Here is a 25,041-nt window from a genome sequence, read left to right as displayed (position 1 = left end):
CAGGTAACATGGCTTCTACTTGTTTTCTGCTAATAAGAATTATTTAGTGCGGACATGTTTAAAACACAAAAAAGGGATAAACCTCTATCTGATCTCGGTTCTGCTCTGCCAGGAAGTCCAGCTGGAGGTCATGAAGGTAGTACAGATTGGGTTTGCTGTTGCAGTCTACAAAAAGCAGAGACCTGTTGACGAACTCTTGGAGAATGTCCTCCACCTCCTCTGGCTCCAGATCCCACAAAACACACAGCACCTACAGGAAAAGACAGCAGAGTCCTCTATTTGATTATTTTTCCTGTAGATCATGTTTTTTTTTTTTTTTAATGTTTTCTCTTTTCTCTACAGATTGGTGTACAATCAAATGTCATTAAAGAAGCTTGGCTTGAACCTCGCCATATCATCATGACAGCTTTGAAAATCTCAGTGAGCACTTTTCAAGGTATCCACCAAAAAAGCAGTATGGCGCAACTCCAAATCTATTAAGACATGGCTGTCCATCTAAACTGACAGGTCAGCCAGTCAATGCATGGTGATTCTGGAGTAGCTGTAGAGATGCACAACTCAGGTGGGAGAATCTGTTGATTAGGCAGCTATTAGTTTGCACTTCACAAGCTAGAATTTATGCAAGAGTGGCAAGAACAAAGCCATCTTTGAAAGAAATTCATTAGAGGTCCTGTTTGCCACAAGCCATGGAGGGGACCTAGACAACATGGAATAATGTGCTCCATTAGCCTATATGCATAATGCTATACATGGGGGGAGACTAACATAGCAAATCAACCCTGAACACACCATCCCTTTGGTTAAGCATGGAGGGGGCAGCATCATACTTCTTCAGCAGGGACAGTGAGGGTGGTCAGAGTTGATGGAAAGATGAATGGACCTAAATACATAGCAATAATGGAGGCTGGAATTTTAAAAAGAATGAAGGAAAGGAAGCTCATAGCCTCTCTCACGAGTAGACAGATTTCGGGCTGCATGGTAGCACTGTTGTCTTGCAGCAAGAAGGTCCTGGGTTCGACTCTTTCTGCAAGGAGTTTGCATGTTCTCCCCGTGGATGCGTGGGTTCTCACCGGGTACTCCGGCTTCCTCCCACAGTCCAAATACATGTCTGTTAGGTTAATTGGCTTCTCTAAATTGCCCTTAGGTGTGTTAATGAGTGTATGCATGGTTGTTTGTGTGTTGCCCTGCGATGGACTGGTGACCTGTCCAGGGTGTACCCCGCCCTCCGCCCATAGACTGCTGGAGGTAGGCACCAGCTGACCTGTGACCCACTATGGAAGAAGCGGTATAGGAGATGACTAACTGACATTTAAATTTATGTAGAATGTCAAATAAGTAAAATCCTAAAATGTTGTCACTGTACAACATCTGCTTGCTGAGTCTGGCCTTTTAATAGTTGAATTTAATTTCTGTTTAGTATTTAATCAAATAAATGCAATTTCTGTTCATGGTGTTCCTAATGAACTGGAAAGGGTTACAAGAGTGTGTTGTGTAGAAAAACCTTAGCAGGAATTTTGACGTCGTTTTCCAGCACAGTCAGGTCTTTGTAGAGCTCCCGATGCTCATCTGGTAAAACCTCGATGCTTGCAGCCATGGCCTGATCCAAGGCATCGTAGTCGTAAGACGACGACTTCCTGATGCGCTTAAACTGCTTCTGCTGAAGCTGGCGGAGGTAGTAAGGCCAACGGTTGGGTTTCTCATTGAGCAGAGCGCCGATCAGAGAAACCACCAGAGGAGAGCCTGGGAGGCGGAATGAAGCACACAATGTTGGAATGTTGGAATCCACAAAAATATCAAAGGCCACTTTTTAAGATTTGTATCCTTCCTTTAGACCACTGTAACTGTAAATACAGGGTTAAGTCAGCTATTAACAGACCAGTTTACAGACCTTTACATTCCCTAACAATGCTGCGAGCCTCCTCAGGTAACATGCTTGGATTCTTTTTTGTGTACAGGGCCAGGATCTCCAGCGCCTTTTTATCATCCAGACGACTTTCTACTTCCACCTCATATTTGGGTCCTACAACATGAAAGGACATGAACAGATAACACACGTTATGTGGGCAAAGCTGCCGTTTTTTTAATACTGCCACAAAAAAAAAAAAAAAAAAAAAAAGACAGGTGTTCAGAAGAGAACTCATACCGCTAACAGAATCAGCAAGGCTTCTATTTCTGGTGGTCAGAAGAATTCGGCAGTGAATATCAAACACTTTCAGCACTGAGCTATCCCAGATGTCATCAAGAATGAGCAGAGATCTAGAAACAAAACCAAAAAAAGCCTTTAGCAACAATTACAGATTAATGTCTTTTGGACATTTTTTTTTTTTTGAAATTGTTTCCTTTCTTTGTAAATTAGCTCAAGCTCAGATTAGAGAGGTAGCATTTGCAAACATCAGTTATATGAAGTTTGACTAGACAGCCTCTCAGGACATATAGACTTCTGAATACAATTAGCTGCACTGGATTCCATTTTAAGGTATCAGAGTAAATGGGGTGAATTCAAATGAATGCCACATTTTTCTGATTTTTATTTGTGTATTCTTTTCCTCACACTTTAAAATAATTAACTACCTTGTTTGGTAAATCCTAAAGAATCACAGTAAAGTGCACTGCAGTGGTTGTAATGTGGCAAATGTGAAAGAAAATTCAAGAGGTATACACTTTTTTTTTAAGGGACTGTTAATAAAACAGATTCATATGTTTAAATCACACCTAGTTAAACCACTGTTGTTGGATAATGTATGAAATGGCTGCAAAGTTTGGTAAAAATGTATTATATTTTTAATAAAAATATAATAAATATATGGTTGATCTGTAATATTTATAATAATAATAATAATACTAAGGTTTCTCCAAGAACTTACTGGCTAAAATATCACAAATTTGTACTGAGATTTGCTTTTAATTTTCAGAGCAGACTTTTTTTCCAGGTGTTCTTTTGTATCACATTTTCTATCCCTAACAAGATCATACAATCCAGAGGAACACCCAGCTTACCTGGGATACCTGCGCAGCATCAAGAAGCGCAGGCGCTCCTTTGCTTCATCCAGGGAGGTGGGCGGCCGCTGGTGCGACTGGGAATCCAGGTTCTGATCCAGACGAAAACACAATGACTGGACCTTCACCAGTAGGTCTGGTTTGTCTAGCTGACCGATGGACAGCCAGTGAACCCCCTGAGGAAAACAGTCTGCAGGCAAGATTGGGAAGCGATGAGAAAATGAAATTGTTTTGTTTTTTTAAAAACTGTAACTCTATAGCTCATTTACCAAAATCTACTCATGTGTCTAGACTCTAGAGCTCATGTTTCCTTGAGTCATTCAGATGATATTCACCTTGGATGAGTCCATGGTCTCTAACGGCCTCAGCGGCGAGCACAGACTTTCCTGACGCAGCCATACCAAAGACTGTAACCCAGCCACCAGCATCTTCCTGGAGCAAATAAAGTTTCTTCCTGACCTGATTCAGCAACTCTGGCCTGCTGACAAACACCACAGGCCTCTGTGGGACTCCGCCTTCACTAAGCACAATCTGGACTGTTGAGTAAACCAGAAAAGAGTTGATATAAAACCACATTTAGAATATATAAAATGTTAGGCTGAAACATTAACTGAACTGGTAACAGAACCTACAAGCACATTGAAACTCTCTCAAACACCTACACACTGTAAGCATAACCTTCCAAACCTCCATCTCTTTCAGCCCACAACTTCCCACTTCTCACCAGAAGATATGGAGCTCTCAGCGGAGCTCTTACGTCCATCGCGTGAGACATCCGGTAGGTCTGCATACAGCAGTTTGGCCAGATCGTCATATGTTTCTTTAACCAGCGCGTTGTAGAAAGAAATAAAGCAACAGTTGTCTCTCTTGAGCAACAACTCAATCAGTGCTGCAGCCTGGTCTTTTCTGGTGGGCTGCAGACAGAAATGACAAACACTGAACCAAACAGTGGGTTGTGCCAGTGACTTGTGAACTTAGTGGCCTATTAGTCATTCAAATGCCATATTAGTAAACTTAATGGCTCTGCAACAAGAGACATATCTCGGTTACCTGCTATGTGGAAACTTAGGATTGTCATCTCCTAGATGGCTAAGAATCCACAACAGCAAATCTCTCATGATCTCTTTTTGGACCTTGCTGGAATTTTGTTTTTCATGTTTCTTAAAACCATAACTGGCAGTTACTGCTTGTCTGCTGTAGCTAATACATGCCTGGCAAGTTTTCTTTTGTCTTTTGCTAGTCCACTTTTCTTGTTACTTAATAGGACCCTAAAAGAAAAGCACTTGCATTTTTGAGAAACAAAAAACGATAAACCAAAGTCTAGAGAAACAAAAGAGAATAGGAGTGAATAGGAGCGAAGAAAAGAAGAGTTCACAAGAAAGTCTGGCTCCTTCAAACAAATTGTTAAGAATTGATGGCTGATATAAAATCTCTGGCTAACGTTACTAAATATTCTGCTTAACTTGTCGCACCTGAATCCTGATCTTCTCTTCCTCATCCAGTGTTATCACACCATCACTGATCATGTGGTCCATGAGATACTGGGGTTTGATGTCCTGCTCCAGCTTGAGGCGTAAGCGCAGCAGACTGCTTCGTGTCCGCTCCTCCAGGGCCATCTGTGCAGAGGTCACAGACCATTCAGCAGCTGGGGAATTCCCTGAAAAAATGTACAGAGGTTTACTAAACAGTGTGGGCAGTTTTTCTTAAACCTACATATAGTGCCTTGCAAAAGTATTTAACCTTGGTTTTTTACCTATTTTGTTACATTCCAACTTGTAATTTAAATGTTGTTCATCTTCAAATGGAAAGCACATGGTACCACAATAAACGTGCCAAGAGAGGCCAGCCCCTCAGAACTCTCAGATCAAGTAAGGAGGGCATTAATCAGAGAGGAAGCACTGAGACCAAAGGTAAATGGACTGAACTTATATAGCGCTTTTCCAGTCATACAGACCGCTCAAAGTGCTTTACACTAGAGCCACATTCACCCAATTGCACTCACTAACGCTCACATATTCATTCACCGATACGCAGATCGGGAGGCAACTTGAGGTTAAGTGCCTTGCCCAGGGGCACATTGACATATGGTAGGAGGAAGCTGGAATCGAACCCACAACCTTCTGATTGCAAGACGACTACTCTTCCTACTGAGCCACAGTCTTAAGGTAACCTTAAGAACTTGCAGAGTTTCACAGAAGAGACTAAAGTATCTGTCCATAGGACCAAAATAAGCCGTACACTCCATAGAAGAGTGGCCAAAAAAAAACCATTACTTGGTGTTAAAAATAAGAAGGCACATTTGGAGTTTGCCGAAAGGCATGTGGGCAACTCCCCAAATGTATGGAGGAAGGTGATCTGGTCAGATGAGACTAAACGCCATGTCTGGGGCAAAAACCAACACATCCCATCACCCAAAAGAACACCGTTCCCACAGTGAAGCATGGTGGCTGCAGCGTCATGCTGTGGGAATGGTTTTTCAGCAGTAGGGACTGGAAAACTGGTCCAAGTCGAGAAAAATATGGATGGTGCTAAATTTAGGGATATGCTTGAGCAAAACCTGTCAGGCTGCCTGTGAATTAAGACTGGGACGGAGGTTCAACTTCCAGCAGGACAATGACCTGAAGCAACACTTTAGTACCATAATCTAACATCAAAAAACAAGAATAATGGAACAGGCCCACGGCATCATTGATTATCCACTGTCCTTAATTACTGCTATGAGGGTCTTTTCCACATACTTATACTTAGTTTCACATTAATAGTTAACCAAAGCTATTATTAACCTAAACATGTTAAATGTAAATGTAATAGTGCTTTGTACAAATTTATACAATAAGAATTGCATGAAATAACCAAATAATTCCTTTAATTCTATCCTTCAGCCAATTTCTTCTCTATTATGTGTTATTGTCCTTGGGAGCAGGAACAAACCCAGCAGGTCAGACCTAAAGAAAATTAGAAATATAGAAATCTGTACTGGCCAGGACACTTGATTGGTGCATTTGTAGATAAAAAGTGTCTTTAAAAAATCATCTTAAGTGCAGAAATGTTATAACCAACACAATCATGGAGAAGACTGCTGACTTGCTAGTAATTGACACCCTCCACAAAGAAGGTAAGCCACAAAAGGTCACTGCTAAAGAAGCTAATGTTTTACAGTGCTGTATTTACGCATGTTAACAGAAAGTTCGGTGGAAAGAAAACGTGGTAGAAAAGGTGCACAAGCATCAGGAAAACTGCTTCCTCGAGATGACTGTAAAGCAAAGTCCAATAAAGAGCTTTGATAACATTTACAACATATAGACTGCAGCTAGAGTCAGAACTTTGAGACTGACCAAACACAGATGTATCCAGGACATGGGCTACAACTGTCGCATTCGTCATAAATTACTTCTAACCTGAAGACAGCACAGGAATTACCTTCAGAGGTTAAAGTCTGGACCATTCCTTAGATCAAAAGTCCTCCATTTTGATAAAAGTACATTGTAATTTTATTTGAAAGGTCACAGAGTCTGGAAGAGGAGCAGAAAGGCACAGAATCCAATTTGCTTGAGATCCGTGTAGTTCGAACTGTTCACTATCAGTGGCGACTTGGGGAGCTTCGTCATCTGCTCATGGTAATTCGCTGTGTTTTCAATGGCATCCAATGTCCGTACAGCAGTCAACCAGGAAATGTCTGAGCATCTTTTCCTTTCCTCTGCTGACAAGCTTTAAGGTTGATTTAATTTTCCAGCAGGACTCTGCACCTGCCCACACTGCCAAATATACTGGCCAGCAAATTCTCCTGATCTAACCCCATAAAAAAATCTAAAGACACCAGACTCAACAATGCAGAGTACCTAAAAAGCTGCTATTAAAGCAACCTGGGCTTCATTAAAACCTTAGCAGTGCTACAGGCTGATTGCCTCCATGCCACGCTTCACAGATGTAATTACTATTATAAAAGCAGCCCCGACCAAGTATTGGGTGCATATACAGGTCCTTCTCAAAATATTAGCATATTGTGATAAAGTTCATTATTTTCCATAATGTAATGATGAAAATTTAACATTCATATATTTTAGATTCATTGCACACTAACTGAAATATTTCAGGTCTTTTATTGTCTTAATACGGATGATTTTGGCATACAGCTCATGAAAACCCCAAATTCCTATCTCACAAAATTAGCATATCATTAAAAGGGTCTCTAAACAAGCTATGAACCTAATCATCTGAATCAACGAGTTAACTCTAAACACCTGCAAAAGATTCCTGAGGCCTTTAAAACTCCCAGCCTGGTTCATCACTCAAAACCCCAATCATGGGTAAGACTGCCGACCTGACTGCTGTCCAGAAGGCCACTATTGACACCCTCAAGCAAGAGGGTAAGACACAGAAAGACATTTCTGAACGAATAGGCTGTTCCCAGAGTGCTGTATCAAGGCACCTCAGTGGGAAGTCTGTGGGAAGGAAAAAGTGTGGTAGAAAACGCTGCACAACGAGAAGAGGTGACCGGACCCTGAGGAAGATTGTGGAGAAGGGCCGATTCCAGACCTTGGGGGACCTGCGGAAGCAGTGGACTGAGTCTGGAGTAGAAACATCCAGAGCCACCGTGCACAGGTGTGTGCAGGAAATGGGCTACAGGTGCCGCATTCCCCAGGTCAAGCCACTTTTGAACCAGAAACAGCGGCAGAAGCGCCTGACCTGGGCTACAGAGAAGCAGCACTGGACTGTTGCTCAGTGGTCCAAAGTACTTTTTTCGGATGAAAGCAAATTCTGCATTTCATTCGGAAATCAAGGTGCCAGAGTCTGGAGGAAGACTGGGGAGAAGGAAATGCCAGAAGTCCAGTGTCATGTACCCACAGTCAGTGATGGTCTGGGGTGCCGTGTCAGCTGCTGGTGTTGGTCCACTGTGTTTTATCAAGGGCAGGGTAAATGCAGCTAGCTATCAGGAGATTTTGGAGCACTTCATGCTTCTATCTGCTGAAAAGCTTTATGGAGATGAAGATTTCATTTTTCAGCACGACCTGGGACCTGCTCACAGTGCCAAAACCACTGGTAAATGGTTTACTGACCATGGTATCACTGTGCTCAATTGGCCTGCCAACTCTCCTGACCTGAACCCCATAGAGAATCTGTGGGATATTGTGAAGAGAACGTTGAGAGACTCAAGACCCAACACTCTGGATGAGCTAAAGGCCGCTATCGAAGCATCTTGGGCCTCCATAAGACCTCAGCAGTGCCACAGGCTGATTGCCTCCACGCCACGCCGCATTGAAGCAGTCATTTCTGCAAAAGGATTCCCAACCAAGTATTGAGTGCATAACTGTACATGATTATTGGAAGGTTGACGTTTTTTGTATTAAAAACACTTTTCTTTTATTGGTCGGATGAAATATGCTAATTTTGTGAGATAGGAATTTTGGGTTTTTATGAGCTGTATGCCAAAATCATCCGTATTAAGACAATAAAAGACCTGAAATATTTCAGTTAGTGTGCAATGAATCTAAAATATATGAATGTTAAATTTTCATCATGACATTATGGAAAATAATGAACTTTATCACAATATGCTAATATTTTGAGAAGGACCTGTAATGTGAAGTGCATATATTTACAATTTAATATGAAAATAATTCTACACAAAAAATTACTTTGTTTTAATTATTCTTAAACAATATTCCAATTATGAGAATCAGAATTTTGAGTTTGAACTAATTGTAGGCCATAAGCACCACAATTATCTAATAATTGCTTGAAATATTTATTTCTCTATAATACACTGGTTACACTTTTTAAATTGAACCTGTACAAGGTACCTGGTTTGAGTTGTGAAATGGTTAAACAAAATTTAGAACATTACGTTTTACAACAATTCATATAAATATCAATTACTTTCAAATTAATCAAATTGCAAATAAGCATGATATCTATAACAGTCATGAGATCGACAGAAAATGATGTGGACAGTTTCAACTTATACATCATTAGCCAATATACAATGAAAGAAAATAGAGGAAGAGGAAGGTATAGAAAGCGAATATATAATAGGGCTTGGCAGCTTTTTCTAGGATATATTTTTAAAAAAAAGGTGATTTAAAGAAGACTAACTTCCAGCATCTACATACTGACTTTTAAAAGTCCTTAAAAGTCAAACAGTTAACGAGAAACCAAACTATAAGACTGAAAATAACAAATAAAACCCACAGTTAAAGTGTGTCGCAACAGAATATCTGATACACTCTGGCCATTTAAAGATATGTCTCGCCAAGTTCACACATACTAACAGAAACAAAGAAAATAGCAGAAAACACAACTCACAATTATCTTCTGTGATTAAATGTAAAGCTTTGTGTTGAACGCTGGTCGTTAAAGTTGAGTCGTCTTTCTAAGAGACCCGTACGCTAGAAAAACAATTATTTAGTTCTCTTTCGACGTGATAATACACGCCCAATTTGAGATGCAAGCTTCCGGATTCACAAGAAAAACAACTACTCCGGTTCGAGTCAACCAATCATATGGAAATATGCATACCACGTGAGCAGCGAGCTCGAATCTGTAACTGGGCAAACTGATGCTGCATTCAAGTACTTGTCCCGTTGTCGTAAATTTGTCTTAAGCTAATTCATTTAAATGTGTTTTGAGGTAATAACGTGCAGAGATATCCTTAAAATAAAATATAGTGCAAATGCAGCAGTTTAGCTTGTCGTATAGTGTGGAAAACGGCTATATTTGGCTTCTGTAACAAACACATAAAAATATATACTTCTTTTCGTTTTTGTTTTTGTTCTTGCAACAAGCTTGGTTATAATTGTGTGTGCTTTTCAATCACATGCTTTCAAATGAAAGTTTAATCATACTTCGTGTGCTAAATATAAGAGGACATAAATTAGTTAGAGCATGTAAGGTGCCTTGACATCTGTACGTTCCAGATTACACCTGAAGGTAACTGGTATTGCCTGGTGACAGGTACAGATGACAACATGTTTATTCCATCGTAAACGTCACTGGTAAACAACAACAGTACATTTTTAGCTGACGTCAGAGCTCTCCACGAGCTTAATGTTTATCCAATTTATGCACATCAAAAACAACTTAGATGTCTGCTGCAGCTCACACTTGTGTAAACGTTAAACCATCTGACTGCTGATTGGAAGTAAAACTGAATAGCTAGTCCTTGATCACTTTATCCATTTCACTGTGCACTGCACCACTAACGCTGGTAGTAAAAATTAAAAAATTAGTAGAGAATCATCCTTATTTGTTATTCCATCGATTTTGAAAAACAGACCCACAGCATGCCTGTTTTTAGATTTGAAACCTTATCGTGGCTCCTCCAACAATTATTTTAGTTTCTATGGAAAATGGCTCAATGTTTGTCTCATCCAACCATAAAACTGTTGTCAACACTAAATTTGTTGTGTGTACGTAAGCTTCTCATTGGCAATTCACATTATTGGTAATACTTTAAAAAAAATCATCTTTACACTTGCTTCATTTAGTTTCAATAATGCACACTTGTTATTCAAGTTTTATTATACTAACTGTGGTACAGAGGACAACAATATCAACCTCCCACCTTTTCTTGTAACGTTTTGTGCATATTAAGCTCTGCTGGAGATGTTTACATCAAAATCCCTTGCAAGTTCACCCCCTTTTTTCTCAATTTGTTCAAACAAATAAAACCAATAAATACTGAAAAACACACAGTAATTTGCATTTTATGTTTACAGCACACAAAAATCTATATTATAAGCATTACACTGGGAAAATGTGTGAACAGCACAAATCAAAAACATAACATATGGCACAAATAATAAAGACCTAAAACACAAAAAGTTACTCATGCAAACAAGTAGCACAAACTCATACATGACTCAAAATAATGGAAATCAAAGTTCCGACAGATAAAAGAGAGCATTGAATGTGGCACTTGCTATGTACAGTAAAAAATGTTCTCGAAACTAACTTGAAGAGACGATATTGTTGCCTTTGTATCAGAAATAAACACCTTGTATAAGGGAGGGATCTGTAAAACCTGTCTTCTAAGTCTCTAAAAATACAAGCACCTTCTGTATTGCTTTATAACATTAGTTCTATATGTCATCCATTTTATGCATACAAAGATGTGCCATTAGTTGCCTTATTTACAGCCTTCAGCATAAAGGGAGACCAAAAGAAATGGACTTGGATGTCAGGACAATGGAGTACTTTAACATTGAATTTGGATTATTTAACTGAATATTCACATTGCAGGTCGGAGTTAATGTGGACCAAGGCTTTACTGTAAAAATTTTGTGATAGAAATCACAGTTGGAGACAATCCAGGTGGTGGAAGCACATTTGACTAATTTGTAATTTTTATCTCACGTTTGAGATTTCCTTTTATTTCTTGTTAAAATATTGAGAGTTGGTCTAAAATGCTTTTCTATGCCTGACAGAAAAAAATTAATCTCTCCTTCTATTATTTATGAAAGACATGACAGTTCGATACTTGTTCCTGACTGAGGATTGGTGCTGGTGGCCTGCTACCAAACAGCAGCTTCCTGATGATATCCACATAGAAAGGTCCATAGACAGCCCTGTTGTAGTCGATCAAAGAGATGAACGTTTTTCCAATCTGTACCAGTTCGGGCTTGATGGCGGTCAGGCCGGCTGGTACTTGTTCAAGTTTGTTCTGGGTCTTGGGGTTGGAGAGGAGCACCATGAAGTACTGCTGTACACGATCCTCTACAGAAGAGATATGACAAGATTAGAACATTCTTTGGAATATTTATCGCATGTCTTTTTCATGTCAAAATTCACTACTTTTCCAGATTGATCTCCATAGTTCTCAGTCCTTGTCAGTTTTGTGGGTTTTAATAGCAACAACCACAGGCAGTATGGACAATTGGATGGATGGATGGATGGATGGATGGATGGATGGATGGATGGATGGATGGGTGGATGGGTGGATACAACATCTAGAGCAGGTCTGAACATTAATTAATTTAAGTTGAATATCTCCCCAGACTGCAGCAACGGACAAACAAACCAATGACAGATGGTTTCCCAAATTGATCGACAGACAGACACATGGACAAATGGATGAATACAACATCTACAGCAGGGGTCTGCAACCTGGGACTCCCAAACAGCAAATGCCTCTTTGGACCTTACACAATGCTTTATGTTTCTCCTTATTTTAAAAACTAGAAATATAACATCTGTGGCTTTAAACAAGTTTTATTTAGCTTGACTGAGGGCAAAATGGCTCTCTGATTCTAAAGGTTGTAGACCCCTTGTCTAGAAAATGGAATACAGAATAAAGTCCATAAATACAAATATTGTTTCATTCTTGTCAAAATCAGAAAAATACTTAAATCAATATCCAGACTTTTCCAAACTACGAAGGACCTCTGATATTCATCACTTTTGAATAAAAACACTATTTATGCTTTTTTTTCCAAACTAAAAAAATATATAAAAAGACTGAAGAACAAACATCCCTCCGCAGTCACTTTTGTTTGATGCTCCTTACCAACAAGAGTGCGAATGGGATTGTCCTTCTGGCTGATGCTGCAGATCTGTCCCGTTAGTGTCGCCTGTACTTCTGGGGTCAATGGAGGGTAGTTTCTCTCAATCAAAGACTTGTTGAGCTCACAGCAAATCTGTGAACTGACGCCCTCTAGTGTTTCTTCCAGGTTAAAGCCCCTGTAAATAGAGTAAAAGTTTAATTCTCTTAATATTTGAGAAAGAAAAGATTAATAAGCCTGTAATAATCATTGATATGTTTGAATGTAGGGATAAAATGAGGATGAACTGACGGTCTGTGCATCCCCTCTAGCAGTACACTGATCATCCTCTTCAAGCGGTCAGAGAGCGAGGAAATCCCCTGGATCGGCCCCCCAACGGTGCTGTGCACAATGAGCAGTACCTCATTCACCATCTCACACTGCTTGAGCTGCCACTGAACCTCTTCGAGACGGGATTCGTCAATCACCCAAGTCTAAAAAAAATGAATTGCAACGCAGAAAAACAAAAATTTAATTTTGAGGTACACTTATGACAAGTTTGGACCAAATTTAAATGTATGTTTAATGTTTCCTATACAATATGAGATAAACCTAAATAAAATAATGGATGACAAACCAATAATCTGCTTCCTAACAAATACAACAGATTACCTCAGGCACTAGAGCCTTAGAAAAGTCCCATGTAAGAAAACGAAGGCAGGCAGTATTAAGGATTTGGATTGGACCAGGAAGGGCTCGCTGGCTTTTCCCGGCATCATCTGATTTTCCTGGAGGCATGGTGGCCGGCAGCAGCTCCTCTAGTGCTGACTGGATCCAGGAGCTGGTGCGGTTTAAAGCAGCTGAATACAGAACAGTGTTTCAGTTATAACTTTGTGACATGCATGTTTTACAATATTCTGAGGAATATCTTCTCGTTTTACTCACTAGGTGTTTTGTCCAAGATGCTCTGAAAGGTTTCCCTCTCATATTCAACTCTGTTCCTCTGCAGAAGAGGCTTTATGCTTTGGATTGCTTGGTTGACAGCGTCTGCCCTCATGATGTTTAGAACACGGAATATCTCCCTTGTGAGCACAAGACAACATAAGCTGCAGTTACTTTATGTTTTACAAACAGAATAAATATCCCAATTAATCTCATTTAAATGCATAAAACCAGACGGATTTATTTACTTGAGTAGAGTAACTATGTTATCTGTGCTTTCTCGTAGGTTCCTGATCTCTTTGTCCCTCATTGGAGCACACATCTTGCCCATGGTCGTAATGATGTAAGAGGCAAGTCCTTGGATGTCCACAGCATCGTTTTCAGCCTGCTGACGAATTAAGTCCATGTCCAGCACCTTCATGATCTTGGTCCGCATGCGATTGGCACCCGGATTCAGGAATGACAGCAAGATCTGTTCATTTAGGCAAAAACATTGAGGTCAATTTATGCTGATGAATTTTTTATTTTTTTTTACTCAAAGCAGATACAGAAAATAGTTTAATTTAAACTAATTTAATGAAGCCGTTACGATCCTATTGTGTACTAACCTCTCTGATCTCCTCTAATAATTTAATGGCGTGCTGATATTCAGGTGGGTCCTCGTTCAGCTCAGCCTCCAGGATGTCCCAAAAGGCCTTGTGGACATTATCTCTTACTGCGTTCCATAAACTGTAAATAAACAAATAACTTCCTCTATATGATATAATTAACACAAATCACTGCAGTGTACAGCCATGACAAACTAACTACACCCTAGGATTCAGCAGTTTATTGAACCACATTTAGCAATGGGGATATCCATCAAAACAAACTGAAATGATCAGCTGTCCACAGCCATGCCTGACAGTTGGTATGAGGTTAAGAAAAAAATGGAAAAGATGTATATGAAAAACTTATAACTTGTCACGATTTAATAGCTGGCAGAACCATCTTTAAACAACAATAACTGAAAGTAACCAAGTTCTGCCAGACCTAATTAGTCTCTCACATCATTGTGAAGACATTTTGGAACCCTCTTTTTTGGTTCACTGATTGCACTTTGTCCAAGCTTTCGAAGACATATAAATGGATATTTTGATGTTGAATAGATTAGTCCTCAGGGTTGGGTGCAAAAGAAGCCCCGATCATGAATCTTCCACCAACCAACCTAATAGTTGTGCTGAAATGCTTTCTAACATTTGTTCCATAAACCTCTACTTTGTTGTTAACGGTCCAAAGGATATTGCTCCAGCAGTCTTGTGGTTCATTTAGATGCAACGTTGCCAAAAAATGTCATGCAGACATTTTGTTCTTATAGAGAAGAGGCTTTCTCCTGGCAACCCATTCAAACAGGTCAGACTTCTAAAATGAGCTTTACATTTAATTAGCTAACTGAGGCCTGCAGAGTCTGAGAAGGAACTCCCAAATTCTTAACAACTACTCTGACTTTGGGGTGAAATAGCATCATAACCTTTTCCAGGTCGGAGAGCAGAGTGATTCTCTGAGGCCACTGCTGACTTCTTTTTCGTGGGGAGACGGTGGCGGTAGTGGTAGGGGTTTGTCCTGTAATCGTGCCAGTTTGAATCCCCGCTCTGTCTGTTTCAGTCATTGTGTCCTTGCATCACCCGCCTTTCCTGCTGATGGTGGTCAGATGGCACGGTGGTGCCTGTGTATGTTAGACTCACTTCTGAACAGCTGCCCTAGGGCAGCTGTGGCTACATTGTAACTCACCACTGTCAGTGTGTGGATGAATGGATGGATGACTGATTGTAGTGTAAAGCGCTTTGGGGTCTCTGGGGACTTGATAAAGCGGTATACAGATTCAGGCCATTTACCTTTTTCCATTGTTTTAAAATCTAGACCTGAATGCTCTGATATTGCTCCTACTCTAAAATCCTAAGCCTGCAAGGGTGTACTTAGTATTTTTAATGGCTGTGCTTTTGGCCATCTATTTTTGCTCATATTCCTTCTTCGCTGCTGCACTAAATCTTTTTCACATCTTTGATCAGTTATTGCCACAGACAGATGTAAGTAATTTCAATATCAAATCTCATTTTTAATTCTTATTTGACACAGCAAAGAGCTGAAAATATAGAACTTCTCCTCCAAACAACTACAAAGTTCCTACTGCACATGTACATATACGTATACGGGTAATGGGTAGTACCTGCTCTGTGTTCCTCGGTCCTGGTCCATATGGAAATCATTAATGATAATCTCATGTGCAAGCTTGAGATTGAAAAGGTCTCTTCCAGCCTCCATGACTTCATGTAGAGAAACAGTTTTAGGTGGACTTGCTTTGGGAAGAAAATATGTGATTATTAAAAGGTGCATGACAACAATCATGGAAGTTTGTTCACTAACACAATTAATGTTGTTACCAGCAAAAAAACATTGAGAATAATCCTCTTGTAAAATCAAAATTTCAACTAAACATTCAATGTTGTATAAAAACAACTAACCGACTATAAGAAATTTCTTTGTGGGGAAAAAAAAAAAAAAAAAAAACTAGCAAAAACTTAAACAGATAACTAACAGGAGGGTGTGCACTGTTTGCTGGAGCCGTCGCTGTTGAAGCTGTCACGGGAGCAGTCCGGTTCACTGGCGAGCGATGACTCCACTTCGCTTCCTTGGTCCTCACTTCTGGAAGTGGAAGTGGGTTGCTCGTCATTTAGGGGCATCCTGGCTTACAGCTGCATAGGAGATATTTGTAAAACAAAACATCTTGCAAATATGTTCTCACCTGTTGAACCTTTTCACATTTTGTCAACTACAAACTTCAATGTGTTTAACTGGGTTTTTAATGGGATACACCAACATACAGCGGATAATTTTGATACATGGTTTAAAACGTTTTACAAATTAAATAAAATCTGAACGTGGGGCCAACACTGTAACGCAATCTAGAACCTGCACAAAGAATGGGAAAAAGAAATCCTCAAAAGACCTTTAGATGCAACTGCAGAAGAAACATGGTTGAATGAAATGGACAAGTTTTCATTTGTAAAACTGTTTAAGAATCATTTTACTTCAACTCTGCAATTATGCACTACTCTGTGTTGAGCTATTGTATGAAATTCTAATTTTAAAAAAATTTAAGAAAATATTCTTTGCTATCAAAAGCAAAATCACCAACAGTTATAAACTGTCCCCACATTGTAACAGCATGAAACTGACACAGACGGAGAGAGGGCAGAGTTTTTGTTGCCAAGGTTATGACTGCAACAAAAACACCAGCTATATATAACAGCTGGCAGGCCTGTTACCATGGACACAGATATAGCTATCTCTGCAGTGTTTCAGCATAAGATCTTATTACACCCTGTGACAATGCAATGGGGTAGATTGTTTGAAAAGCTTCAAAACAAAGCACTTAAAGAGGAAAAAGGACACAAAAAGTTGGCAAAATGACCCAACCGAAGCGATACTGGTACACCTGACCATCAGCCGTCTGTCCTGCACAGAAGTATATTGCAAATATTGTCAGCCTAAAAGGGCTGAACTATTCTTTTAAAATTATTCAAGACATACAGTAGGCAGGGGGAACCTTGGGTTGTTTCTTTTCCTGGTCTCAGTTATCTGCAGCCAAAAATGAATACATGCTCAGCTCTTGCAATTTAAAGATAGCTCAATGGGTGAGGATAAAGGGAGGGAGGGAGGGAGGGAGGGAGAGGGGAGTGCAAGATTAAATTCTGCCAATGATCATCAGCTAAAATTGACAGCTAGGTCATAATGAAGCAGCACACCTGTTTTTAAAGATAATCTGGTGGGATTGAGTGGAGAGAGATAATTAGGGATTAGGTGTCATCTGCTGCTTTATTATGAAAATCCCTTTTGTAAGCACTCTGAATATATATAAGATCTTAGATAACAATACTGCAAAGCTTCATAAAAAGACTAAATTATTTTTTTTTATACGAAAAGATTTATTTAAAAACAGGAAATGTAGTTTTACCAACTACATACACAATAACTGATCAAATTTGTCACTATCCAATAAATAGAATAGAATAAAATAGAATAATTCTTTACTTATTGCTCTGTGGGGAACTTCAGTGCACCAATTTACAAAAAATAAAAACAAATAATTAGTAAGGATAACATGGAAAAGAAAAAAACTAAAGAAAAACCCCAAAATATAATCTACATATTAAAACGTATTTGTTGAATACAGTTTCATAGGTGGTAATTTAGACTATAATTAATGGATTAAACCACTAATACATATTTTTAGAATTATTTAAATGTGTCTATAATTTATTAAGACATAATCAAATGAATAAATGTGAAAATCATTAATGAAATTATATTTGTGTTAAAACTCGTAAATAATTATTGTAGTATTCATTGAATTATTCCAAATTCTATAATTATGGCAGTTAACATCTGATTGGTTAACCTACACAGGAGTCAAATGCAGACCAATCACCTTGTGAATAGCAGTGTTAGCTCCGCCCACTGACCATGATGGCTAAAGTTGACAAGTAACAACAAATGTAGGATGTGCTGCAAAAAGGGACTGAAATATTTGAATAAATGCTGAAATAATTAAGTATGCTTTAATAAAATAATAAACACTGTTAGGAATTTTATTTCTAGTTATTGACGTACTTTCTTTCTTGTTTTGATTTACAAAATGTATTTTCCAAAGTACGCACGTTTTGAATTGCGGCAGCTTGGTCCGTCGATTGTAAAAAATAAAGAAATCAACCCCTAAAGTCCAAATATACTGCCGCGGTACAATGTAAACAAAGCCTTGGATAAGGAAGCCTGGGCTTTCTGCAGAGAAACTCCTCTTATTGGCTGCTGCTGCCTGTCACTCACCCTGCCATGGAAAACCTTTGGTTGCATAGTTTTGCACATGGATAAAAAACAACATCCATACACGCGTAAGAAATGAGTACACGTGATCCGAGCTGCTGACCAAAACAAGAACCTTGTGTACATTTGTGACAATGCATTTGATTTTAATTCATGATATTCAGATTATGCGGACAGACTGAAGGCATTCCGTTCAAGTCGGCAAGACTAACGCGAAGCGACTTGTCAACCTCAGTGTTGTCTACGTCAAACTATATGTCTTGTAATGGAGGACACAAGCTGTAGTTGCTTTGATACGACTAACGTTTCCTGTTATTGTTACCGCTGACGTGTTCGACTTTACCTCGAAAATTGTACTTTTATTTCCACTCTAAAACAAAGCGACACTCGATGGTAAAAATCAACGTCGTCAAGAAAACAGCTAATAAATCAGACGTAATCGCAAACTATCGTGTACGCTTCTGAAGAAATGAGATTTACCTCACAGACGTCTGCACAAAAGAAGACTGACACTGCCTTGCCACCGTCGAGTTGTGCCCTACTCGTTGTTTAAAGGTCCCAAGCTCCGACACTGAGGACAAACCATGACATTAAAAACATCTCATACACGTCGGTGTTTTTAACTGCTAAATAAGCTAGTACGGAATTTATTGTAATTACGTCAAATAAGATCATACATTTACTCTATTACTTTCATAATAGACATGTATACACATATAAATGATTAAGAGGCACACAAAAAGGTTCAGGAATGACAATATTCTACAAGTTATCGATGTCATAAGATGGTATGATCCAGTCTGCCTTACGACCCAGGTGGTACGGCAGAACGTTTTAACATATAATCAAACAATCCATTTTGACATTTTTTAGCCGTATGACGCCTGAAAGCAGAGAAAATGGTCAGGTCTGAGTGGCTGTCTATTACATTATATTATATGATAAATTTGCCTGCCATACCTAGAAGTAGGACGTTTTTATTTACGGATGTGGTTTTCCTCAGGATGACGAGTAGTGTTTCTTCTCGTCTTTTGGGGGCAGTAGTGTGTACACTTACCACAGAAGAAGAGGATGGTCGAATGATGGCGGTTGATTTGACTCCTCGGTTTCGAAGGTTGAACAGCCAGACAAGAAGTTTCAGAGAAAATACACCACATGGTAAGATTTTAGTAAACATTTAACTAAACGCATAGCGTGTTATTTTTCTCTTCAAATAAAAAAGGCTGTTTATACTGACTTTTACCCGAACTATTTTTCTGTTTATACAGCATTTCCCTGTAAACGTCAGTGCTAAAATTAGGATAAAGTTTAATCTGTTTTTAAATGTATGCTTACAATGCGATTAGGTATTCAGTGAGTGCCTTGTAAAGAACTCAACAGGTTTTCTTCCATGATCCATCTTCTTTGACAAGCTGCCTTGTCCCTCCTGAATCATCCATCACCATAGCATCATACTGCCACCTACATGCCACAGTGTCAGTTTCATTCCACATATACCGTTATACAAATAGGCCAAAAGGTAATATTTAGACAACTTCATCCATGACCGGTTTGATTTGTTGTTCTCCATGAAGCTGTTTTTTAACTAATGTTCTCTGAAAAACCTCACAGAACAGTTGTAATTATAGTTTAATTAAATTATGTACAGTTACTTCTAAAGGAACTGGTTTGTCTGGATTTTATTTGGGGGTGTCAGAGTAATCGAGGCTGAATCCAAATGCACAAAACACCTTTCAGATTTTTTGATTTTTAAAAATGTCTGAAACCACGTTTCATTTTTCTTCTGCTTTACAATTATGCACCACTTGGTCTACCATATAAAATCCCAAAAGCAAAGTTTGCGGTTGTCAAATGTGAAATATTTCAAGGATTAGGGACACTTGCAGGACGCTCTCATTCATTTGTTTTCAATTGGGTCTAATATCAAACATCCCTGGGACACCACCTATTAAAGATCTATTACCCCATAACTTTCAGATTTAATATTCCTCGTGGAAAATCATCTTGACTACGAAAGCGTCAAGAAAGATTTTTTCCCGCTACTTGTAATAAAATTCATGAAAACATTCTGTTCTTCCAACAGATTTCTCAAGGCCTTTCGGGGCCACACAGCTCTGGCAAAACATCATCCATGCCCTGCGGACTCAGGTGGAGGTGCGTCGCTACAGGAAACACCTCCGTGTTCACCCCGAATGCTTCACTGGCTCGGACGCCGTGGATGCAGTTCTCAGCTACTTAATGCAGAATGTTGTGTTCTGCACGAGCGAGGTTTCTCGCCTGAAAGCCGCCCGGCTCTGCCAGGCTCTGATGGAGGCCAAGGTGTTTGAGCCGGTAGGCACGAAGCTGTTTCGCAGAGACAAGGAGGCAACCTTTGAGGACAGCAATGGCAGCCTTTACCGTTTTGTGGAACAGAAGACAATAAATGGTATGGCCATGAAGGCGGAGGGCAGTGATGCAGAAAACATGTTGCTAGATGAACCTGAAACAAAAAGGAAAAAGATCTCAAGGTTGGCTTAATCTTTTTCTGTGATATGTGAGACTTTGGGCATGAACGTCATTAATTATGGGCTTTTATTTGTTTTTATTTGAGCTGTTCCATTTCAACTATACTTTTGATTTTATGTGAAGTTGAAGAACTTTCCTCCATCTTTATTGTTCAATCCACTGTGTGCAAAACATCAACACCTTTGGCCCCACAGCATGATGATGCTACGACCATGCTTGACATTTGGTGGCTGATGGGGAAACCTGCTTCATCTATTGGAAAAGCATATGCATTTGCGATTTTCTTGTTGTGTCCAAATGTCACCATCTGACCCAAACTGTCTCCTTCAGATTATAGGAGACTGGTTAGAATGTTCAGGAACATCCCAGCAACCACCAAGACTCAACCCATTACCTGAAAGGTCATCTGGGGAAAAGGTTCATGGTCAGACAAATTGTCCAGCATGGTACTGGTCACATTATGCTGAGGGTCTGTTTTTTCTGGCATTAGTACTGGTGCATTGCAAAGAGAAATAAGGATGGAAGGTTACCTCAAATCAACAGCTTGATGGTTGAAACTAGGGCACGGCTGGATGTTCCAACAGGACACTGGTTCTAAAAGCACATCATAGCAGTTTTTTTTTTTTTATGGCTGAACGGCCTCGATCTCCACCTTGTGAAAAATGTATAGACTATGTTCAAAAAGCTACATCTGTGTCATTAACCCAACAAATTAAATGAGCTCCGTCAATTCTGCCCAGTATAGGGGTTAAATATTGAGCCAAAGTGCTGTCAGAACCTTGTTTCATGGCTCAAAAACACCAGTGGCCTAGATGCAATCTACTAAAGGACATTACATCAAATAATATTGGGGGTGAATGTTCATATGTGAGTCTGTATACTGTGAGAAAATCCACAACAAATTTAAACTTGTACAACCAATTCTTGTCATGTAGGCTTAATGAAATGAGGACGATCTCCAACCCTCTGGCCGTCGAGCCTTCAGACAGGAGGGTTGAACGGCTTTTCAGAACCATCAACCTGCAAACGTCCTTTTCTCCGGTTATGAACACAGCACCTACAGCTTCCAGCTTCCTGTCTAAAGCTGGTAATGAAAAACTAATCTGCCAGGATTTGGTTTTGGGATGTGGACATTATTATGATTTTAATATATTCCATCTCTGCACTCTCCCTCCCTCCCCAGTGGTGGATGAGGTTTGGAAGCAGCAGACCCTGCTGCAGCTGCTGCTGATCATAGAGCTGCCGGTGTTGGACTGTATTCTCACTTCTCCTGAAAGGGTTCGACCTAGAGCCTGCAGGGCTCCACTGGCCAATTACGACCTGGTTATCTCTAACACTTACCTGGAAAGAAACCTACATGACACGCTCAGCCTGCTTGAGTCAGTACCTCATCAAATGCTTAAACACGGACCCTTCTGAATTTGTGTATTTTAGTTCTGTTTTACCAGTTTTTTCTCCCCCCTAAGGCTGGATTCATGGTTGTCAGCAGCAGCAGACTGCCTGGAGCTGTTTCCAGACCAGCTGATTATGGTCACAGGGGAACATCTCAGCCAGCAAAATGGTAACAATGCAGAGCGGATTGCCAACCAGAAGAGACTGCTCTTTGACACTATTTCCAAGTACTACAACGGACAGGAAAAAGCGGCGTTGATATCAGGACGCTACCTGGATATACATGTTGCCATTCTGAATTTACTGGGTAAGATCAGAAAAAAGGTCTGTAGATGTAGGATGACATGAAGACATGCGGCATTCAGTTGTAGTCTCTAAAGTCTTATTTGGGTTTTCAGATGATGGGAAGACGCAGGACGCCATCAGAGCGTCTCAGCTGTGTTTGCGGCTGCTGGAGACGAGTGTGAGGGATGAACTGAGAAGACTGCTGGCTTTCATGGCTGTAGCAGCTCAGTCGGGTGCCTGTCGCATCCAGAAGCAGGTAACATACATGTATCCCTTTCTTCACAGCTGGTTTTCGTCTGGATTCACAGCTTCAGATTTTTTAAGAGAATTGTTTCCAATGTAACTGATAATGGTGATAGAACGAGTGCTTATTGACTCACTGTGGGCTGTTTTGTTTTTCTTTTAAGGCCGATAACAGGACTTTGGTCTGTCGCACTTTTCAGAGAGCTCTTGTTCAGAACCATGAACTCACTCGACCCCAGAGTGAAACCCTGGTACTGTTTCTCATGGACCATCATGCTGAACTCTTTAAGGTACATTGCTTTCAGGGGTGGATGTTCTGTTAAATTTGCTGATCTTATCTCAGCACTTTTCCAGTCTCATAGAAACTGAAAGGTAAAAATGGTGCTAAATAGAAATGTAAATAAGAGTTTTTAGATTTTTGTAAAAAACACAAAAAAAGCAAACATGGAAAACCAGCTTTCCTTTTCCTTTCATCTCACAATTAAGCATTGCTTTGTGTTGGTCTACGGCTTAAAAACCCAAATGAAATACTTTGAAGAGGATGTGATGAAATGTAAACAGGATTAAGGGACTTGAATACTTTTGTAAATGATTGTATTCAAAGGATTTTCATTTCTCCCTTTTATACCTGCCCTTAAAGACTCCTGCAACACTTATTGAAGCGGTAAGAAGAACTTTATGGACTTTGCAGCAGGGAAAGGACCCAGACTCAGTTGCTAGTAAGTTAAACTTGCATAAAGGTGTTTGTATGAATATGTCTTTGGATGTTGTAAGAAGCTCTATGTGTTGAATTTGATGTTGAAGACACAGCCTCAATGTATAGAAAGGTATTATCTCGAACTGCAGAAAGAAATTCTTCATTTAATGATGTTATTTTTATGTCCACTTGAGGGCGCTGTCGCTCGATGTTCAAACCATATTCAAAGTCATTTAAATGCACAGTAAAATGTACTTCCTGTGTGTTCCCTCTGTGTTGCAGCCTTCACTTTCTGCCAGCGGGTAACCCCGCAGGAGTACGAAGACCAACGTGAGGCCACCACTTTGGAAAGCCTCAGACAACTCCTCCGGGACATTTCAACGAGCAAGAGCATCGCTGCCAAGGAGAGGAGGAAGCTGCTCAAGGAGTTTGAAAAACATCACCCAGTGGTCTTCCTCCAGCATTTTTCTAGGTCCTTCTAAAACAAGTACTGGTGTGAGGTCCAATAGCAATAACAGGAATGCAAACATCTAATGTCTGGTTTAAATAAATTGAAATATTTTGAGCTAAACATTGTAGATAGTTGTCTCTTCATCAAATAATGTTGAAGCAAAAAAGAAGTTTAATATGATTATTTTAAATTTAGTTTATTATAGTTGACGCTTTGTTTTTGAGCCATGTTTTAGGAAAGCAGCTCATGATGCTGAAACGGACACGGGAAGAAGTTTTTCTTATTAGAAGCTGGATTTGGGCACACCCGTGTTTGGCTTTAAATGGAGGTTCTTAATGTGCCCTTCCTTACTGTGCACTTTTATAAAGCATTTATATGTGGATATATAAGTGGAGGAAAAAAACACATCTGTAGCTGATCTTGTGTTATTTCATCAAACGGTGGTAGAAAAGGACTGAAGAATAATGTCACTGAAGTTTGTGGTATGAATCACATTTTTTAAGAGTTTTACATTAGATTTCAATGAAATGAAAGGGTAGAATAATGTGTTAGGATGATTGTAGCTCAGGGTAACATTTAAAGTTTTAATTCTAGGTGTTTTTGAGGACATTTAGTGCGACTAACTCAAATGTTTATAATTTAAACTTCACTAAACACTACTTGAATTGATCAAAAAGAATGTGTTTTGACTTGGTATAATTTTAGACTACTAATTAAAAATTTGGTGAAATGTGACAATTCCGTTGAATTTTTGTTTTATTTTTATAAAATTATGTTGATAGAACCATTGTTTACTCCTGGTTCTCATTTCTTGTCATTTGTCAACACTAAAATCAGGACAGAATGCACTTTAAGATGTTGAAACATGTACCAGTACATGCAATAAAAGCTGTTTTGTCAAATAGGATATTATTTTTTTCAATCCTATTTATTTTGCTCTGTTTACACATGAGTCCATTAATGTCTTCCAAAAGTATTCATACACTTTTAGAACTTTACCACATAAACTTCAAAGTATTTCATCAAGGGATTTTATGACAGGATATGTGTAAAATAACACTTCTTTTTTTCTTCATATGTATGCCACACTTTTCAGATTTTATTTGTAAAATAAATTAAAGACCATAAATTGCTTTCCACTTGATAATGCTGAGCTACTGTGAGTTGGCCTATCACATAAAATGCTATTAAAA

The 25,041-nt window shown here is 39.4% G+C and overlaps 3 protein-coding genes across 6 annotated transcripts in view; 1 reads left to right on the top strand and 2 right to left on the bottom strand.

Moving 5' to 3' along the window:
* apaf1 (apoptotic peptidase activating factor 1) overlaps positions 1-10,353 on the bottom strand; it is a 59,346-nt gene extending 48,993 nt beyond the window's left edge. The window contains exons 1-9 of the mRNA XM_047389263.1: positions 9,301-10,353; positions 4,470-4,654; positions 3,722-3,911; positions 3,333-3,533; positions 2,998-3,187; positions 2,144-2,256; positions 1,889-2,020; positions 1,502-1,740; positions 83-250 (exon numbers count right to left, since the gene is read on the bottom strand). Of these exons, the coding sequence (XP_047245219.1) occupies positions 83-250; positions 1,502-1,740; positions 1,889-2,020; positions 2,144-2,256; positions 2,998-3,187; positions 3,333-3,533; positions 3,722-3,911; positions 4,470-4,613 (1,377 nt within the window). The 5' untranslated portion in view covers positions 4,614-4,654; positions 9,301-10,353. The remainder of the gene's footprint in view (positions 1-82; positions 251-1,501; positions 1,741-1,888; positions 2,021-2,143; positions 2,257-2,997; positions 3,188-3,332; positions 3,534-3,721; positions 3,912-4,469; positions 4,655-9,300) is intronic.
* Positions 10,354-10,492: 139 nt separating this feature from the next.
* On the bottom strand, positions 10,493-19,254 carry tcp11l2 (t-complex 11, testis-specific-like 2). 4 transcript variants are annotated; one of them, XM_047389268.1, is made up of 11 exons: positions 19,236-19,254; positions 18,756-18,846; positions 15,991-16,147; positions 15,622-15,751; positions 14,024-14,144; positions 13,664-13,887; positions 13,419-13,555; positions 13,146-13,333; positions 12,786-12,967; positions 12,500-12,672; positions 10,493-11,709 (listed from the first exon to the last, which is right to left on the bottom strand). In XM_047389268.1, exons 3-11 carry the CDS (start codon positions 16,133-16,135, stop codon positions 11,444-11,446), a joined length of 1,566 nt encoding a protein of 521 aa, XP_047245224.1. In that variant the 5' UTR covers positions 16,136-16,147; positions 18,756-18,846; positions 19,236-19,254; the 3' UTR covers positions 10,493-11,443. The 4 variants fall into 4 exon arrangements, with proteins under 4 accessions (XP_047245224.1, XP_047245222.1, XP_047245225.1 ...); XM_047389266.1 differs by lacking the exon at positions 19,236-19,254 and adding an exon at positions 19,042-19,060; XM_047389269.1 differs by lacking the exon at positions 19,236-19,254 and adding an exon at positions 18,953-18,971.
* Positions 19,251-24,755, top strand: depdc4 (DEP domain containing 4). The gene is made up of 9 exons (XM_047389264.1): positions 19,251-19,433; positions 20,359-20,782; positions 21,716-21,867; positions 21,964-22,159; positions 22,247-22,479; positions 22,571-22,713; positions 22,865-22,990; positions 23,341-23,419; positions 23,680-24,755. Exons 1-9 carry the CDS (start codon positions 19,280-19,282, stop codon positions 23,877-23,879), a joined length of 1,707 nt encoding a protein of 568 aa, XP_047245220.1. The 5' UTR covers positions 19,251-19,279; the 3' UTR covers positions 23,880-24,755.
* The last annotated feature ends 286 nt before the right edge of the window (positions 24,756-25,041 follow it).

The sequence above is a fragment of the Girardinichthys multiradiatus genome, chromosome 17 (genome assembly GCF_021462225.1).
Source record: "Girardinichthys multiradiatus isolate DD_20200921_A chromosome 17, DD_fGirMul_XY1, whole genome shotgun sequence".
NCBI classification, from domain to species: domain Eukaryota; kingdom Metazoa; phylum Chordata; class Actinopteri; order Cyprinodontiformes; family Goodeidae; genus Girardinichthys; species Girardinichthys multiradiatus.
The sequence above is the reverse complement of the archived record's forward strand: the minus strand, read 5'-3'. Positions and strand labels throughout refer to the sequence as shown.

Bases quoted from the DNA above. Each gene is read 5' to 3' on its own strand.
- depdc4 (XM_047389264.1), top strand. From the start codon at position 19,280: ATGACGAGTAGTGTTTCTTCTCGTCTTTTGGGGGCAGTAGTGTGTACA. The intron at 20,783-21,715 runs GTTGGCTTAATC...CTTGTCATGTAG, and splicing joins AAAAGGAAAAAGATCTCAAG to GCTTAATGAAATGAGGACGA. The intron at 22,991-23,340 runs GTACATTGCTTT...CTGCCCTTAAAG, and splicing joins ATCATGCTGAACTCTTTAAG to ACTCCTGCAACACTTATTGA.
- tcp11l2 (XM_047389268.1), bottom strand. From the start codon at position 16,135: ATGCCCCTAAATGACGAGCAACCCACTTCCACTTCCAGAAGTGAGGAC. The intron at 14,145-15,621 runs GTACTACCCATT...GTTTATTTACAG, and splicing joins GACCGAGGAACACAGAGCAG to TTTATGGAACGCAGTAAGAG. The intron at 12,673-12,785 runs GTCAGTTCATCC...CTCTATTTACAG, and splicing joins CTAGAGGGGATGCACAGACC to GGGCTTTAACCTGGAAGAAA.